A 16,771-nucleotide genomic window follows, 5' to 3' on the forward strand; every position below is an offset into this window, starting at 1 on the left:
TTGATTTCATGCAATGCACTACCAAGCAGCCACTAAAAAACAAAGAAGTGGATCTATATTTATCAATGGTGAAAGATAACCAGGGGATTTTAATTAAGGGGAAAAATATCAAGTTCCAGGAAATGTTTAACTCCACTTAGAAATAATATATCTACAAGAAAATGAATAGGCAAAAGTCTAGAAGACTACACACTAAACTGTTAACAGTATCTCTGAGGAAGGGAGTCGGTGGAATGTGTGAATGAATGGGACACTCATGTTTCTCTATGCACTTGTTATTCGAATGTTTTACGAAAAACATTTCCATGTATTACTGAGAAGAAATGGAAAGACTGTTTTGAGGGCATTGCGCAAAGGGAAAAAGTTGAGGAGGGGGCGGGGAGACCTATGGCTCCCTGGTCTCTTGAGACTCCAACGCCGCCGGAGGTGAGGAGACCCCGCCCCACTGAGGTGATTCTGCAGAGGGGCGGAGCTCTGCAGAGCCCAGGCGGGAGGTGGCTCCTGGGGGTGGGGCCACTGATTCCAGCCTCACGCTCCTCTCCCACCATGCCCTTATAAGGAGCGCCCCGCGTTAGGGCTCGGGAATCCGGTTGCAATCCCTGCGGCGCAGCCCCAATCCCAGGCCCCTCCCTTGGGAATGGGGGAGGGGCGGGGTCTTGGCGGCGCTGTAGCGGGGGCGGAGCATCTCGAGGCGGGACCAATAGGAGTGGCGACACCGGTCTGAGCGGTGCTGCCATTGGGCGCGGCGACGCGATGGGGCGGGGCGCCCGCGGGGCTGGTTACGCCGAGGGAAGCCCGGACTCCGTAGTTGCTGCTCGCAGTCAGCCTTTCAGCGGTCCCCCGGCCCCGCCGCCCCGAATTCTCTGTAGCCCGCGGTTCGCCGCCCCGCTAGCCGCCGCGATGCCGGTGTTTCATACGCGCACGATCGAGAGCATCTTGGAGCCGGTGGCGCAGCAGATCTCGCACCTGGTGATCATGCACGAGGAAGGCGAGGTGGACGGCAAAGCCATCCCTGACCTCACCGCGCCCGTGGCCGCCGTGCAGGCGGCCGTCAGCAACCTTGTCCGGGTGAGCGCGCTGGGCCTGGGATGGGGAGCGGGGTCAGGAGACATCCCAGTGGCTCCCCTTCGCCGGCTAGCTGCCTATGGCTCTGCGCGTGGGCTCTGGAGCCAGATGGCCATGTGTTCGAATCCCGATTCCCCCACTCTGTGACCTTGATCGAGCCCCCCAGCTTCTGTGGGCCTCAGTTTCTTCATCTATAAAATGGGGGCAGTCATAGTATTGCCTGCCTTGCGGGTTTGTTGTGAAGACTCAGCGAGGTGGTATTCGTAAAGTGCGTAGCGCAGCGTATGACCCATAGTAGGCGCTCAGTAAATGATAGGTGTTAGGGTGGCTGATGGCCCCTTTCACTCAGCAGGCTGTCGCCCCTCACGTTGACAGCCTTGCTCTCAGCTCCTTTTTAGGCCTCCCCAGTCTGGCCTATGGGCTGGCGCGCTCCCCTACGGATTCCCCGCCTTTCCTTCCAGGGATTCTTGTTTGAGCCGCGTTGTTCACCTTTCTAATACTTCTGCCCCTCACCCTGAGACCTGCCTCACGCACCACCCTTCCCCCGCGCTCCCGGAGTCTGGCTCTTTTGTCCACTTGTCTTCCTGGCCACTCGTCTCCCGGTCTCCTCCTTTCTCCCTAGGCATTTCTACTTCAGCTCACACCTCTGGAACTCTCAAACACCGGGTAATTTCTTTATATTTCTTTATGCAATAATTTATGACCACGAGTCGTCTTTGCTCTTTCGTTTCACCCTGCCGCCTTTCATTTTATTCCCTCCCGTGGAGGTTTCCACCTGGCTTTACCTGCTGTCAAACGGCTTCCGCCCCCTGGGGCCTTTCCAGTCTCGGGGGCCCTCCTCCTCGGCCCCTCCTCCTGGCAGGAAGCAAAATGGAGTGCTGGGAGAGGCCTGTGGAATCTGGGATCTGCGGCCCCTGCCGGAGAGAAGGACGGGGCGTCTCCTCCCCGACCCACAACTTTGTGGGTGGCTGAGTGGCCCTTGCAGACCCCTGTAGCCCACAGCTGTGACTAATAACTTAGGTGGTTCCTAGGGGAGGCGGAGCTCACTCCCGAAATGGGAAAAGAGGTGCTGTGACCAGTCTGCTAACACTCCCCTGACTAATATCACACTTTCTTTCCCACCCTGGGTGGGTGATTCAGACCGCTGCTGCCTGTGAGGGACAACTTTGGAAAAAGTTCATACTGCTCCCCCACCGAGCTGTGTAAATAGTTTGTGTCAGGGTAGTTGGCAGGTTGGTAGGCAACTGTAGGTCTGGGTGGGGCTTGGGTTACTTACTGATTAGAGCCCTGAACGCACCAGGGGCACTGTAGCTGCTGAAAGTCTTCCTCAGTCTTTGGGGGCCCTTCTCAGGCAGTTCAGGAGGCTGTTAATTAGGAAGATGAGGGGAACTCTACTGACCAAATTCCTCTTCTTCCTTCTGTATAAATTTAGTTAGAATCTATTCAGTAAGAATACTGTCTTCATTCAGAATATCTAGTTCTACATTGTTCTTGTTCTTTTTATAACTAATTTTAATCTAAGACTCCAGAGTACATTCTTATGTAGTGTTGTCTAACATGGCTGCATTCCAGGCCTCCATTTTTCAACAAATAGGAAACAATGTAAAGAGACAGGGTAATAGTGTCCCTCCATGGAGTACTTCAGGAAATGAAATCTTAAAACCACATGTTGCCCTTGGAACAGAACTAGTTTAGTCTAGGGGTTGATATCTGGTTAGGCTATTTAGAGAAAAGTTATTTATGAGCTTCATTGCATGAATTAATAAAAATTGAATGCTGTGTAGGGAGCATTGTAATAAATCAGTGGTTCTCAGGTTGGGCTGTGCGTCAGAATCACCGGTGGGGCGTTTTAGTAATAAAGATGTCCAACTCCCATCTCTGACTTAACTGAGGAGCTTTTCATGGGGTAGTCTCAAGGCCTTTTGTATTTTTAAGAAGCTCCATAGGTGGTTGTGATACATGCTTTGTTAGGAAACACTGCAAAGACATTGTGAGACAAATACAAAAGAAATAAGCCCAGGCAGGAGCTGAAAAAAAAAATTACATATAGTTATATCCCAATACATACAAAAAAAAGGGACTTGGGATTGGTGGTAGATCTGAATTAGCAGAGAGAAAGTTGGGAGGATTGTTCTGATAGTCAATAATGAACAAAGGTACTGGTAGGTCATTTCCAGGTTACAACAAGTATATTGTCTGGAGTAACTCAGAAAGTAAGTTGGTGAGAAATTAGAGACGAAGTCAGTGTATGACGTATGGGCAGTTTAACAGAAAACCTTATCCAATAAGATGAACAAAGACAGTGGCGGAAGGTGTGGGGATGAGAATAGTGTTTGAGGGAGACTGTATAGGTTGTATTCTCCGGAGGCCAGAGGACCTGCCCACTGCTTGAAATTCTCAATGCCAGTTGTGGCCCTTTTATATATGCTACTGAGTATTGTGATGAATTATGTACATGTGTCAAGTTCCCAAATAGGTTGTGTCTGGAGAACAAGCCTCATTTGATATTTCTTTATGTGCTGCCCAGTTCCTACCCTCAGCATTGGCACACAGGATGGCCCAATAAGTATTCCTGAAGGAAAGAAGGAACTGTGGGAGGGGACATAAATTAGGAGACCTTTTAAATTGGTTGGTCATGAAGATAATGAGGCCCTGGACTTTGTGTGTGGCAGGGAAAATGGAAAAGGAATTAATTGGAAATATAGTAGAAGAAGAGTTAATAGAACTTGATGATAGAACTCTCCGGTTTTGCTAGGAAAAAACGTGGTGTTATTTTAAAATAAGGAAACTGATTTTTGAACAAATATTATGGAACTTATAATTCAGGTTTCTTTCCGTTTCTTTCAGTTACCTTGGGAGGTTATATTTTTAGTCCAGTGCTTTTGTTTGAGAATTCTCTCAGATTATTTACATACATATGTCAAATCAGTCAAGAAAATTTTATCTGCAGTAGGCATTCCTTAGCCCTACTATTTTATGTGCCATTCTTGCGTCTAAATGACCTTTGGATATTTCCAAAATTAAAGTTAACCAGATGAAGATGAAATTCTTAGTTGTTAAGCATAGTCATTCCTTTACCAGATTGGTATTTACTGAGACCCCTCTTTTAATGTCAAAGCAGTAAGTATGTTTCTGGGCAAAACAAGTACAATACTGGGTTGAAAGTGCTAAGTGACTCTAAGGAGGTGAAGTACCCTGGAAGTTCAGAGGAAGGGGAGATTACTTTTGATGGGAGAATCCAGAAGGCTTCATGGGGGAAATGTAACATTTGACACAGGTGGGATTTGATTTAAAGACGTGGTAAGAAAGGCATTTTAAGCGGAAACAACTACCCAAACAAAGGCATAGAATTATACAATCTGAGGACCAGGTTTTGACTTAGGGCATCATTAAGCTGACTCATTTGGATTTGTAATTTCATGTATATTTGTTAAACAGAAGTAGTCCGGTCACTTAATACGTATCTTATCGCAACTGAGTCATCACTTTTACTGCGCACTTAGGGAGGAGTAGGATGGGAGTATTCATTCACATGTCCTTTTTTCAACTCAGGATCCTGAACAAGACCATTTTTTAAAAACAGTTTTGTGGGGATATAATGCACATACCATACAATTCCCCCATTTAAAGTATACAATTAAGTGTATCTTTAAAAATACATTGACAGAGTTGTGCCACCATCACTACAATCTAATTTTAGGAAGGTTGTGTCCCCTCAAGAAGAAATCTCGTCGCCTGGTCACTCATGCGCTCCATCCCCCACCTTCCCAGTCTACTGTCTGTCTCTGTGGATTTGCCTGTTCTGGACATTTTGTGTTAATAGAAGGTCTTTGTGTCTGACTTCTTTCAGTTTGCATAATGTTTTCAAGGTTCTTCCATGGTGTTGTATAGTATGTATCAGAACTTCATTCCTTTTGTTGCTGAATAATATTCCACTGTATGAAATAAGGCCATTTTAAACACAGAGGGTGATTCTATACAATAATAAAACAAGGAAGGGGTTCTAAGAGAAAGAAGGGTGGGAAAGGAAAAACAAAGGAGGGGTAAGAAGTTCCAAGGGTGGGATTCTGTGAGCAGTGTGAAAAAGTCAGAAGTCTTAGACTGCCTGTCTTGTAGAATGGTACATAAATTTTTTTTTTTTTTTTTTTTCCTATTGAAGTGACCCATGGGCTGTCAGTCTTTGTGACCCTACAGTTGTGGTAGCTTTATTAATGGGGCTTCAGACGCGTTGCCTTCTCCATTGCATCTGAGGGCATGTGTTGTAACTACTCCTTGGGCTCATGAAATATTTATTTTGGGAGTTTTTGTGGCCTTGACTTTTATGAGCCTCACCTATATATCATACCCTCTTGAGACCAGCTCTGGTACAAATAGCAGCATTGTCTTTACTTTAACCTGATAGATGGGAAAGACTGTTCTGCTCTTAAAAAGAGATCGGCAATTAATTTTGTCATTTGTAAATGATCAATATTAGCATCTGAAATTATTTTTGCTCTAATTTTTTTTTCTTGGTTGATGTTAGATTTATTTCAGTTAAAATAAATAACAACAGGGGCACCTGGCTGGCTTAGGAAGAACATGTGACTCTTGATCTCAGGGTCGTAGAGTTTGAGCCCCATGTTGCCTGTAGAGATTACTCAGAAAAAAAAAATCTTAAGAAATAAATAAATAAATAACGATAATGGTGATAGGACTGTGGGTGATTTTTTTCTCTTTAATGTTTCTCTGTATTTTCCAATTTTTAAAATGAACATATAATTTGTACATTAAGGAAAAAATAAAATGAATAAAAAGAACATTTGTATAATCCTTTATAGTTAATAAAATACTTTCATATATACTATCATAGTAATCCTTTAAGGTAGGTATTGCGATGGTCCCAGTTTTACAGATTAGGGTACTGTAGGTCAGAGAATTTAAGTAACCTGCCCACAATGATGCAGCTAGTTAGTGGTAGAGCTTGAACCCAAACACTCTTTCTCTTACTCTGTATCCTGTGCTTTCTCTACTGCACTATTCTGTGTCCACTTAGAGCAAAGTTGTTGAGTATCAGTGGAAGTTTTCCACCTAGAATTTGAAGCAACAAGAATGCCGTTAGTCATAGAGTTTCCATATGTCCTGGGCCTGGCAAGATTATCTGTTTAAAGCCTGGCTTTGGCATGGCCTGCATGAAGGGCCTATATATGAAAAGAATGATGTGAAGGTAGGGTTCTGTTTCACAGCAACATTCCATTTTGCAGCGTTTCTTTATGAAAAAAAAAAAAAAGAGTAGCTACAGATCAGCCTAGGAGTATTTATGCCTGCAAAACAGTTAAAGGCTTTTTATACTATATATGGCTGCTCAGCTTGAAAGCCTGTTAGAATTAATAGTATTTAAAGTATTAAATTTTTATGGGATTTCTGTATTTACATAACATTTAAGGTAGGTTTGTGGATTCTTTCGGCAATCATGAAGTTTCCTTTGAGAAATGAAAAACCTTGGATCAGAAGAGATAAATGAATGGGTCAGATTGTGAACTTTGTTCCAATAATACTTAACATTTACTCATGTGATTGAGAGAACAGAAGAGTTTTGAAGATTATAATGTTTCTATAACTATGTTTTTATTTTAGTAGAGCCTCAATTTAAATATTTGTTGAGGGGCGCCTGGGTGGCTCAGTTGATTAAGCATCTGCTTTTGGCTCAGATCATGATCCTGGGGTCCTGGGAGTCTTGTTGGGCTCCCTGCTCAGCGGGGTGTCAGCTTCTCCCTCTCCCTCTGCCCCTCCTGCTTATGCACGCACTCTCTCTCTTAAATAAATAAAATCTTTAAAAAAATATTTGTTTATATATCTACACAGTAGAAAGTTGGGCTTTTCTGAAGATGTTTTATAAATAGCACTGGTATAACTCTTAAGTGGACAGAATAAAAGTTAGAGTAAAAGTCTTGTGGTATTAACCACAGTCTCTTAAGTTGTCTCCTTCTGCTACAGTCCAGGAGTAAGGGCAACATTAAGGCAACTACTTTTATGGGGATGGGACTTACTTGGAATTTAATATTTCTTATATATTTGTTAAAAAAGGAGTTTGGTTGTTTTATATACTTATTTAACTACTGGTCATTTATATACATATAAAATGCTTATGCTTTATATGTATCATGACTGAGAGGGTCTTATTATTCCTGGTGTTTTTACTACAATTCAGCATAGCATGTATATGCATGCTCCAGTGACATTCACCATACTTGCTCAGTGTTTGTTTTCTCTGCTAGATTGTAGGTTCTTCAGTGGCAGGGACCACATCTGTTGTGTTCATTACTTTATTTCCAGTGTCAGGCTGTGACCACAGGTGTACAATAGGATTTTTTTTTTTTTTTTTTCTAAATGGACATACCCATAGTATTTTTTTTTTCCGTGNTTTTTACGTGCAAAATATTGTAATAGAAATTTTGTGCAATGAATATTTTTTATCCCCAGCTTTTAAACATCTGATATAGCTGAATTTTAACAGTCTCATTGGATTTATTGTGGGCTTTGTCTGAAACAAGTAGAATATATAGTAAGAGGAAGGCATGAATGGCTAACTGCCCGTTGGTTGAGATAACAAAAGTGTTCAGGCTATTTTGGGTTGTGGTTCTCTGTTTCAGAGTCATTTCAAATATGCAGGCTACTTACTAAATTCCTAATGTGAGAATATGTTCCTATCTGAAAGAGGCATTGGGATCTTGCATTCTTTTAAAATTGGAAGTGTCTTTTTAAAATTTAACAATTTAGACCATGTGTTCATACATCATTTGGAGTCCTGCTGATTACAGTGTAGTAACATACTATGGGTCATGAATTCCTTAAGAGATCCTTGCTTCTTTGAACCATATGGCAGGAGACAACGATTATCATAAAGTTGAACTGCCTCTTTTTTGCTTTTTGACTGATCTGACCCAGCCTTTTCACTGAACCTTATGTCATGGTCGTGACAGTGGGGTACCTTTTTACCTATTAGCCAGCATTAGAGCAGCATCAAAAGAAGTAGCAGGCCTTAATGAGCAAATGTCAGAGATTAGCTGATATCACAGCAGGATTTCTTTCTAGAATAATGCTATATACTTAGTATTTTTGCTGAGGAAGGGTCATTTAATTACTTCATGTTGCTTTTGGGCAGGTCTGCCCTTAAACCTTCCCATATAGATAGGACTAGAAGGAGAAAACATAAATTTCAGCCTTGACTTCTTTAAGCTTCAGCAGCCTTCAGTGCTATATATGTAGTATAAATATGTCAAAGTGAGGTTTAAGGAGTAAAGTTTGATTATGTAATAAGACTCTGAAACACCCAGAGAAGAAAGTTGGTGTATTGGAGGTTGGTCTCCCATTGGAGGCTTTTATCTGTCTTCCTATTTCTTGTACATTGGAACTGTAGAATTCTTGCAATAGGTGTTTGGGATATTGGGCCACAGAATTAGGTTCAGATAACGTAAGTTTTGAATGATCAAGGTGTCTGCTTCTTTATCTTTTTCAGCCATTTTAGTACTTACTTAGTCTTCCCCTCCATAATCATTCCCAATGAAAACTGTCTTACTTGTTTTTTCTTTATTAAAAAAGATTTATATGTTTATTTGAGAGAGACTGGAGGGAAGGGCAGAGGGAGAGGGAGAGAGAATCCTTAAGCAGACTCCCTGCTGAGTGTGGAGCCCCAGGTGGGGCTTGATCCCATGACCCTGAGATCATAACCTGAGCCAAAATCAAGAGCTGGCCGCTTAACCCACTGAGCCACCCAGAGCCCCCTCCCCCTCGGTTTTTCTTAATAATTTGTAGAAAGGTTTATTAGGGCACAAGGTTGAGATTAATATGTAGGTAGGGAATTTTTTTTCATTTGTATTTTTATCATAATTAAAATATTTTGTCCTTCATATAATAATATAAATAATATTGAACTGTATACTGTTATCATGCTGAGCCTTCATATAGTCTTTCAAAAAGAACAAAATTTTTCTTGTTACAAAAGTATTACATTTTCCTTGTTGAAATTTAGAAAATCTGTCTTTAGTCACAGCCTTCTCTGTTTTCTCAGCCCTTTTCAGTCTATTTGAATTTGATTTGTCTTACTCTTTTTCTTTTCTCTCTACTCCAAACCAATTTGTGTTTCCCTGGATATAAATGCAAACTAAACTATATATATATGTACCAGTTCTTATTCTTTTTCACCATTTAACCCCCCCCCAACCCTGTAATTCACTTTTCCTGTTTAAAAGTTTGCAAAGAAAAGTGAGGAGACTGAGTCTGATACAATATCCCAAGACTTTGTCATGTGCAGTTTAAGGAGTCATGATGTACTTAGCTAACTGCTTGTTTCAGTAAGTGTGAAATGAGATGAGAATAATGGGCTAGGTCCTAATCTAATCTAGGTTAGGTTAGAACTTCTAATCTGGACATGCTTGTTAAAGATATGGGGGCTTTAGTCTGATTAAATCTATTTAGGTATGTGCATTTTGTGCAGACAGAGAGATAGGTAGAATCTGATAGAGTAATGGATAAAAGGGGACTTGGATAATTAGACACAAGAAGTTGGGGATCTGTTGCCTTCTTTCCAGTCCCTTAGCAGATTTTGTGTCCTCATATGCTGATCGTTAGTCTTTGATGATTGATTTGTGGCTTTTCTGCTCCCTTCCCCCCCCCCCCCCCCCCCCCCCCCCCCCGGGGTATCTCCCTTTTAGACTATTGGTTTCTGGAGGCGAAGGACTGGGCTATATTCTTGATATTTCCAGTGCTGTTTTTTTTTTTTTTTTAAAGATTTTATTTATTTATTTGACAGAGAGAGATAGCCAGCGAGAGAGGAAACACAAGCAGGGGGAGTGGGAGAGGAAGAAGCAGGCTCCTAGTGGAGAAGCCTGATGTGGGGCTCGATCCCAGAATGCTGGAATCACGCCCTGAGCTGAAGGCAGATGCTTAATGACTGCGCCACCCAGGCACCCCCTCCAGTGCTATTCTTATCCCAGTCCCTTGCTCATGGTATTCCTTCCATAAGTGTATTGTGCTTTGATACTTGCTATCCCAGCTAGTCATTCTGATGAGGATAGCTCACTATCTCTTGCCTCCTTTGGAAGGCATGGTGATTCTCTTTTCCTGCCCTCAGATGTTGCTATGTACAAATGTAATGTAATCACAGAGAGGAACAAAGATTCATAAATGATGTTATATTGTGTTGTTACATATTTGGACTTTTAGAGTCCAAAAAATTTTATGTCACTTCTATTAGAAGTCAGCTCATTGGATTGGTATGAATGTGGGATGTATGTGTGTACAGAGGATGAGAGGTAGTGAATCTTAGAACTAAAAATGTTTTACAAATATTGTTAAGTTGCAGAAAATAGAATCTTTGGCCCTTAGAGAATTTCCCACAGATAAGATTTCCAGTTGAATGACTTTTAAGAGGAAAGTGGCTGAATTTCATTGCAGCTGGCCATAATCCAAGTAAAAGTCATTCCTTCTTTTGAAATAAGTTTAACTTATTCCCACAAGTAAGCTTTCTGGGAAGAAAGAGAAATAGCACATTTGTTCTTAGAGTTGGGAGGTGAGGGACCTCTATTATCTAGCTCCCTATATTTTAAGCCTTCTTTCTTTATCCAACCCATCCCTGAAGAACTGGCTCATCTTTTTTCTGTAAGGTAGACAACATGTTTTTAGTCATACAATTAAAGGAGATAGGGATATATGAATGGGGAAGTAATTCTTACATAGAAAAACATTGATATATGAATGGGGAAGTAATTCTTACATAGAAAAAAATTGAGACTACTAACACTTGAATTTTTTATCTTACAGCTCTTCTCCCCAGATAGCAAAATTAGTTATCAGACCCTTGCTATGCACATTGCTAGGTGTTCTGAATGATAGTAGGATATATAAGATGTGGTCTCTGGCCCCAGAGACCTTCCTTGGAGCCATGGAGAAAATATGAGTGGGCCAGCGGCAGAATGAGCAGATGGTGGGCCTCATAGTGAGGAAAAGACCTTTGAGCATTGGCCTCAGCTGCTGTCTTCTTGCGGTACTCAAGGCACACTTGATTGTCAGTTCTTCCAAAGCACGGTGTTCTTCCTCTGCCTGAACTACTCTTCAGTACTTCTTTGGGTAATTTCTACGAATCCTCAACTTCCATATTAAATGTCAGTGTTTTAGGGACACCTTCCCTGACTTTACCTCTAAAACTGAGTTAGGTCTGTCTATCATATGATTCCTATGTTTTTTTCCTTATTTTGCTTACCACAGTTATAAGTAATTATTTGTGTGATTATTACTTATTTAAACGTCTTTCTCCCCACTGGAGCCCTAAGGGGCAAATATTGGTTCTGCTGTGTTTGCGCTTGAATTTTCAGCACCCGTCTTAGTGTTTTGGCACATAGTAGAGTCTTGAAGAATATTTGTTGAGTGAACAAATGGGAAGACCATTTACTGCTTCCCTACAAAAATGGTTTTATGCTTCTTTGGAAAAATATATATCATGCTGTGGGTGAATCTTGGTGAAATGTAACTGCCACTTAGGAAGTAGCTGTAAATTGTTGCTTAGCACAGGGCATCGCATGCAGTAGGACCATCCAATTCCTGTTTCCTGAATGAATAAATTCCAGGCATGAAGTCCTGGGGTGCAGATGAGAATAATCCCACCCAACACAGGAATATGCAGAATTCGTAAGTGTAAGTAAAAATATAACATGGATTTGGAATTCTATTACTTTTAATCCTTTGCAAATAAACAGAATAGACAACTTTGGCAAAATGCATCTAGTATGAGTTAGCAAATACCAAAGTCAGACTTAGATATAGATACAAGGTAAGTAAGCATATAAACATGACAAGAATCTTGGGAGGCAGTAGAGTGTAATGGTTAAGAGTAAAAGCTCCAGAGCTAAACTCCTTGGGTTTGTATCCCAGTATTGATTGACACCTTTGAGGTATGTAAATTGGGGAAATTATTTAATCTCTTTCTCATGGTTCTCCTCTGTAAAGCAAAGCTACTCACAGTACTACCTGACTCATCATGTATTTTTGTGAGGATTAATGAGTTCATAAAAATGTTTAGAACTATGCCTGACATATAGTTAAGAGCTCAGTGAGTGTTAGATATATTAATATATTTTCCATGGTTTTTAAGTCATATTTCAAATGTTAGTCTAATGAAAAGGCAGTGTTCATTTTTTTTAAAAAATATCTTAGCATAACTTCTAACTTTTGCTTAACAAGGCAAAGTGCCAGTGAAAGCTTTCAGTAGAATTCCATATGTTGTGGAATATACAGTTTTACCAACTGTGGGGAAAATACCACTCACAGTTTAGGTGCCTGAGCTTTTGATTGCCATTTTCCCATGATTAAAATCAAATATTTAAATTTTTGATTGATATCTCCTTTGGAGCAATAGTAAGGGGAAAAGCATATATATAAATATTTTTTCCTCCCAGCTTAGAAGCAAGAAATGAGGCTTAGGATTTGGTATTTTATCCCAAGCATTCACTGTCCTAGTTTCTAAAAAAGAAAATATTGAAGGGATAGTTAGGCCACTCACTAAAATAATAAGATGGAATCAGACTTCTAGGTAGAGTTGAGAAGTATAATCTGTTTGTGAAATAGAATTCATTTAATTCTGGAACAGCCAAATTAATGTAACAAATATGTAATGACTACATACTGTGGTAGATACTGGATGGGCTTAGTATTTCTTGTCTGAAAGGGGGGCTAGAATTTCTTTCAGATGTCCTATCAGCATGAGAGTTAAGAGTTGAACATGATGGTCACACTGCTAGTTTAGAAAGTATACCTATTATTTCTAGTCTTGTGGTGGTTTTCAGGAAAATTTTTAACATGTGTATTTAACTTCAAAGTCTTAAATTAATTAACATCTTCACTGTCTTCCTGAGTAATGTAAAGATTGTAAAATACCTCTAGTTCCATTGTCCCTTTATATATTGTTGTCTAAGATTTGTTTCTGTCTTTTTTCACCCCATAAATTAGATACTATTGTTGTCTTACACTGTTGCTTTTCCCCCTATTTACTCACATTTACTGTTTTTTATTTTTTTTTAAAGATTTTATTCATTTATGTGACAGAGAGACAGCCAGCGAGAGAGGGAACACAGCAGGGGAGAGGGAGAGGAAGAAGCAGGCTCCCAGCCGAGGAGCCCGATGTGGGACCTCGATCCCGGAATCCCGGGATCACGCCCTGAGCTGAAGGCAGTCGCTTTAACGAATGCGCTACCCAGGCGCCCCCACATTTACCGTTTTCTATGAGCTATATAAGAGAAATGAGTAGATCTTTTTTCTAGGTATATCTCCACTTCCTGAGGTCCACCCCACACTAGTATCTTTTTTTTTTTTTAAAGGTTTTATTTATTTATTCGACAGAGAGATAGAAACAGCCAGCGAGAGAGGGAACACAAGCAGAGAGAGTGGGAGAGGAAGAAGCAGGCTCACAGTGGAAGAGCCTGATGTGGGGCTTGATCCCATAACACCGGGATCACGCCCTGAGCCGCAGGCAGACGCTTAACCGCTGTGCCACCCAGGCGCCCCCCACACTAGTATCTTTAATAGGGCTTTTGGGCAGTACACACTCTTTAAGTTTTTGTCTAAAATATCTTTCATCTCTTATTTGAAAGATAATTTCATTAGATAAACAATTCAGGGCTGATAGTAATTTTTTTTTTACAGTGCTTTGAAAATATTATTCCAGTATTTCTGCATTCGAATCAGCCATTGGTCTAATTGTTGTTTTGCTCTACATTATGACTTTTGTCCCTGGGGGTTTTAACACCTTATTTATCTTTCTTGGGCTCCCTGATTTTTGAGGTTTGATTTCTTTTAACCAATCCTAGAAAATTCTTAGCCATTATCTCTTTGAATTTTTACCTCTTCCCTCATTTTATTCTCTCCCTTGGGAACTCTAGTTGGAAAAATGTACTTTCTCACTCTCCTTCCTATCTTTTCTCAGTTTATATTTTCCATTTGGTAATTTCTTCAGATCTTCCAGATTGCTAATTCTTACACAGCTGTGTCTAATATGTCATTTAATACAACTCCTTCATTTTTAATTTAAATATTTTTTACTTATAGAATTGTTTGTATCTTTCTCAAAATCTGCTTGCAGTTTTGATAGTCTCTTGTTCTTTCATCAGACCTTTCTAATATTTTATATTCTCCCTCTTTTTTTTTTTTTTGGTTTAACAAGAAATATGTTGGAGTGTAAAACCTATAAGAGCTAAATATCAGGATGAGAATAGAAAGGTACTTTTGAAATATGAAGAAATGCCAGGGTAATATGACTGTCTTGAGACTGTAGAAGTCTCTCATTCTTTTCTTTTTTCTTTAATTTTTTAAAGAGGTTTTATTTATTTATTTGAGAGAGAGAGAGAGAGAGAGAGTGCACCAGCAGGGGGAGGGGCAGAAGGACAAGGACACACCCACTGAGCATGTAGCTGGACACAGGGCTCAATCCCAGGACCCTGAGATCACTACCTGAGCCAAAGTCAGATGCTTAACTGACTGCGCCACCCAGGGGCCCCTTCTTTCATTTTTTTATTGCAGTAAAATTATACATAACATAAAAGTTACCATTTTAACTATTAAGTGTGCAGTTCTGTGACGTTAAGGACATTCACATTGTTGTGTCACCATTACCACCGTCTACCTCTAGAACCTTTTCATTGCCCCCGAATGAAATTCTGTACTCATGAAACCCTAACTTCTCATTTCTCACTCCCCTGAGTCTCTGACAACTGCAATTCTACTTTCTATTGCTTTGAGTTTGACTTCTCTAGGTAACTCACATTAGTAGAATCATACAGTATTTGTCCTTTTGTGACTGGCTTATTTTACTTAGCATAATGTCTTCAAGGTTCATCCCTGTTATAGCTTTTGTCAGAATTTCCTTCCTTTTTAAGGCTAAATGATACTCCATTGTATGTATATACTGCATTTTGCTTATCCATTCATCCATTGATGGACACTTGGGTTCCTTTTTTTTTTTTTTTTTTTTGGCTACTGTGAATAATGCTGCTATTTCATCACTCTTTTATTGCCTTCTGAAGTCTGGACTTTGTCTCTGAGTGGTAGAACCCCTTCATGGAGTCAGGTAAGACTGTGAACCCAGCTACTGATGCCAGGGAGCAAACACGTAATCAAATCAGGCCAAAGGCCCTTTTGCACAGTATGGCAGGAAGACAGGAGGGGAAGTTCATTCTGTCTTAGAGAGGCAGTATTTGAAGCACGAAGAAGTTTGCCAGCCAGAGAAAAATGGGAAAGCCTTCTGTGCAGGGCAGGAGTGTGAATGAGCAATGAGGGAGTGGGGCGGCTTTAGTAAAGAGACTACTGAGGTAGATTGTGCTAGTTTGGGAAGGGACTTATGTGCCATATTAACCAATCAGAAAAAAACCCAACTTTAATTTTTGAATAAGTAAAAAACTCACCTGGTTCAAAAAATTTTTAAAACAAATTTTATATTTATTTATTTGTGTGAGAGAGAGAGAGAGAGAGAACAAGTGGGGGAGCAGGAGGGGAGAGGTAGAGGGAGAGGGAGGAGCAGGGAGCCTGTTTCGGGGCTCCATCCCAGGACCCTGGGATCATGACCTGAACTGAATGCTAAATTGACGGAACCACCCAGGTACCCCAACCTGGTTCCAAATTTAAAAGTTTTGGCAAGGGATTTAGTAAGTAGTCTCTCTCCTTGAACTCCAGCTATGGTTTCAGTAGGAAACCAATGAACATAGGAAACCCAATGTCTTGGGTATGCTTCTAGAGATAGCTTATGCGTATTCAGGCAATATGTTTTCCCCTTTTATATGAATGGTGACCTATCGTACCTGTTCCTTGATTTTCTTTTTTCCGTTAACATACTTTGGAGAACATTTTTGATCAATTTATATTGAGTCTTTCGACAGTTCCGTAATAATCTATTGATGATTGTAACATAATTTATGCAATTAGGTCCTTATGGAAGGACCTTAGGTTATTTGTGATCTTTTGCTATTTCTGACTGTGGCAATGAATGACACACTTAGGTCATTTTATGCTTGTGCAAATATATTTATAGGAAAATTTCTAGAAGGGGACCATTCTAAGCAGTGGATGTTAATGGAACAATATTTGTTTATTTATTTAAGAGGGAAGGGGAGGAGGGACAGAGGGAGAGGGAGAGAGAGAATCTTAAGCAGGCTCCATAGCCAGTGTGGAGCCGACATGGGGCCCAATCCCATGACCCTGAGATCATGACTTGAGCCAAAATCAAGAGCCGGGCACTAAACCAACGGAGCCACCCAGGTCCCAGCAATGGAAGGATTTTAAATTGAGGTGTAACATGGACAGTTTTGGGTTTGGGAAAGATAACCCTGGTAGTGATGAGGAAAATAGATTGGAGAGTGAGACCCACATTGTTGGAGAGCCTCCATCCAAGAGATAGTGAAGGCTGCCTTCAAGCATTGGGGGAGTGCAAATAGAGAAAGAGGGGGTAAATTCTAGAGAACCTCTTTATTATATAATTTACACTTGGATTCATAGTATTCTCAATTTCAGAAATGCATCGGTGAAACAAAAACGTTTATTTTTTTATTTTTTTATTTTTTTAAAGATTTTATTTATTTATTTGACAGAGAAAGACAACGAGAGAGGGAACACGAGCAAGGGGAGTGTGAGAGGGAGAAGCAGGCCTCCCGCCTAGCAGGGAGCCTGATGCGGGGCTCAATCCCAGGAT

At 40.7% G+C, this 16,771-nt stretch overlaps 1 protein-coding gene across 2 annotated transcripts in view; it reads left to right on the plus strand.

The window, feature by feature from the left end:
* The first annotated feature begins 784 nt into the window (after window positions 1–784).
* VCL (vinculin) overlaps window positions 785–16,771 on the plus strand; it is a 106,015-nt gene continuing 90,028 nt past the window's right edge. For both annotated transcript variants that reach the window (XM_002920392.4, XM_002920393.4), the window contains exon 1: window positions 785–1,068. In XM_002920392.4, the coding sequence (XP_002920438.1) occupies window positions 901–1,068 (168 nt within the window). In that variant the 5' untranslated portion in view covers window positions 785–900. The remainder of the gene's footprint in view (window positions 1,069–16,771) is intronic.

The sequence above is a fragment of the Ailuropoda melanoleuca genome, chromosome 6, assembly GCF_002007445.2.
Source record: "Ailuropoda melanoleuca isolate Jingjing chromosome 6, ASM200744v2, whole genome shotgun sequence".
Classification (NCBI taxonomy): domain Eukaryota; kingdom Metazoa; phylum Chordata; class Mammalia; order Carnivora; family Ursidae; genus Ailuropoda; species Ailuropoda melanoleuca.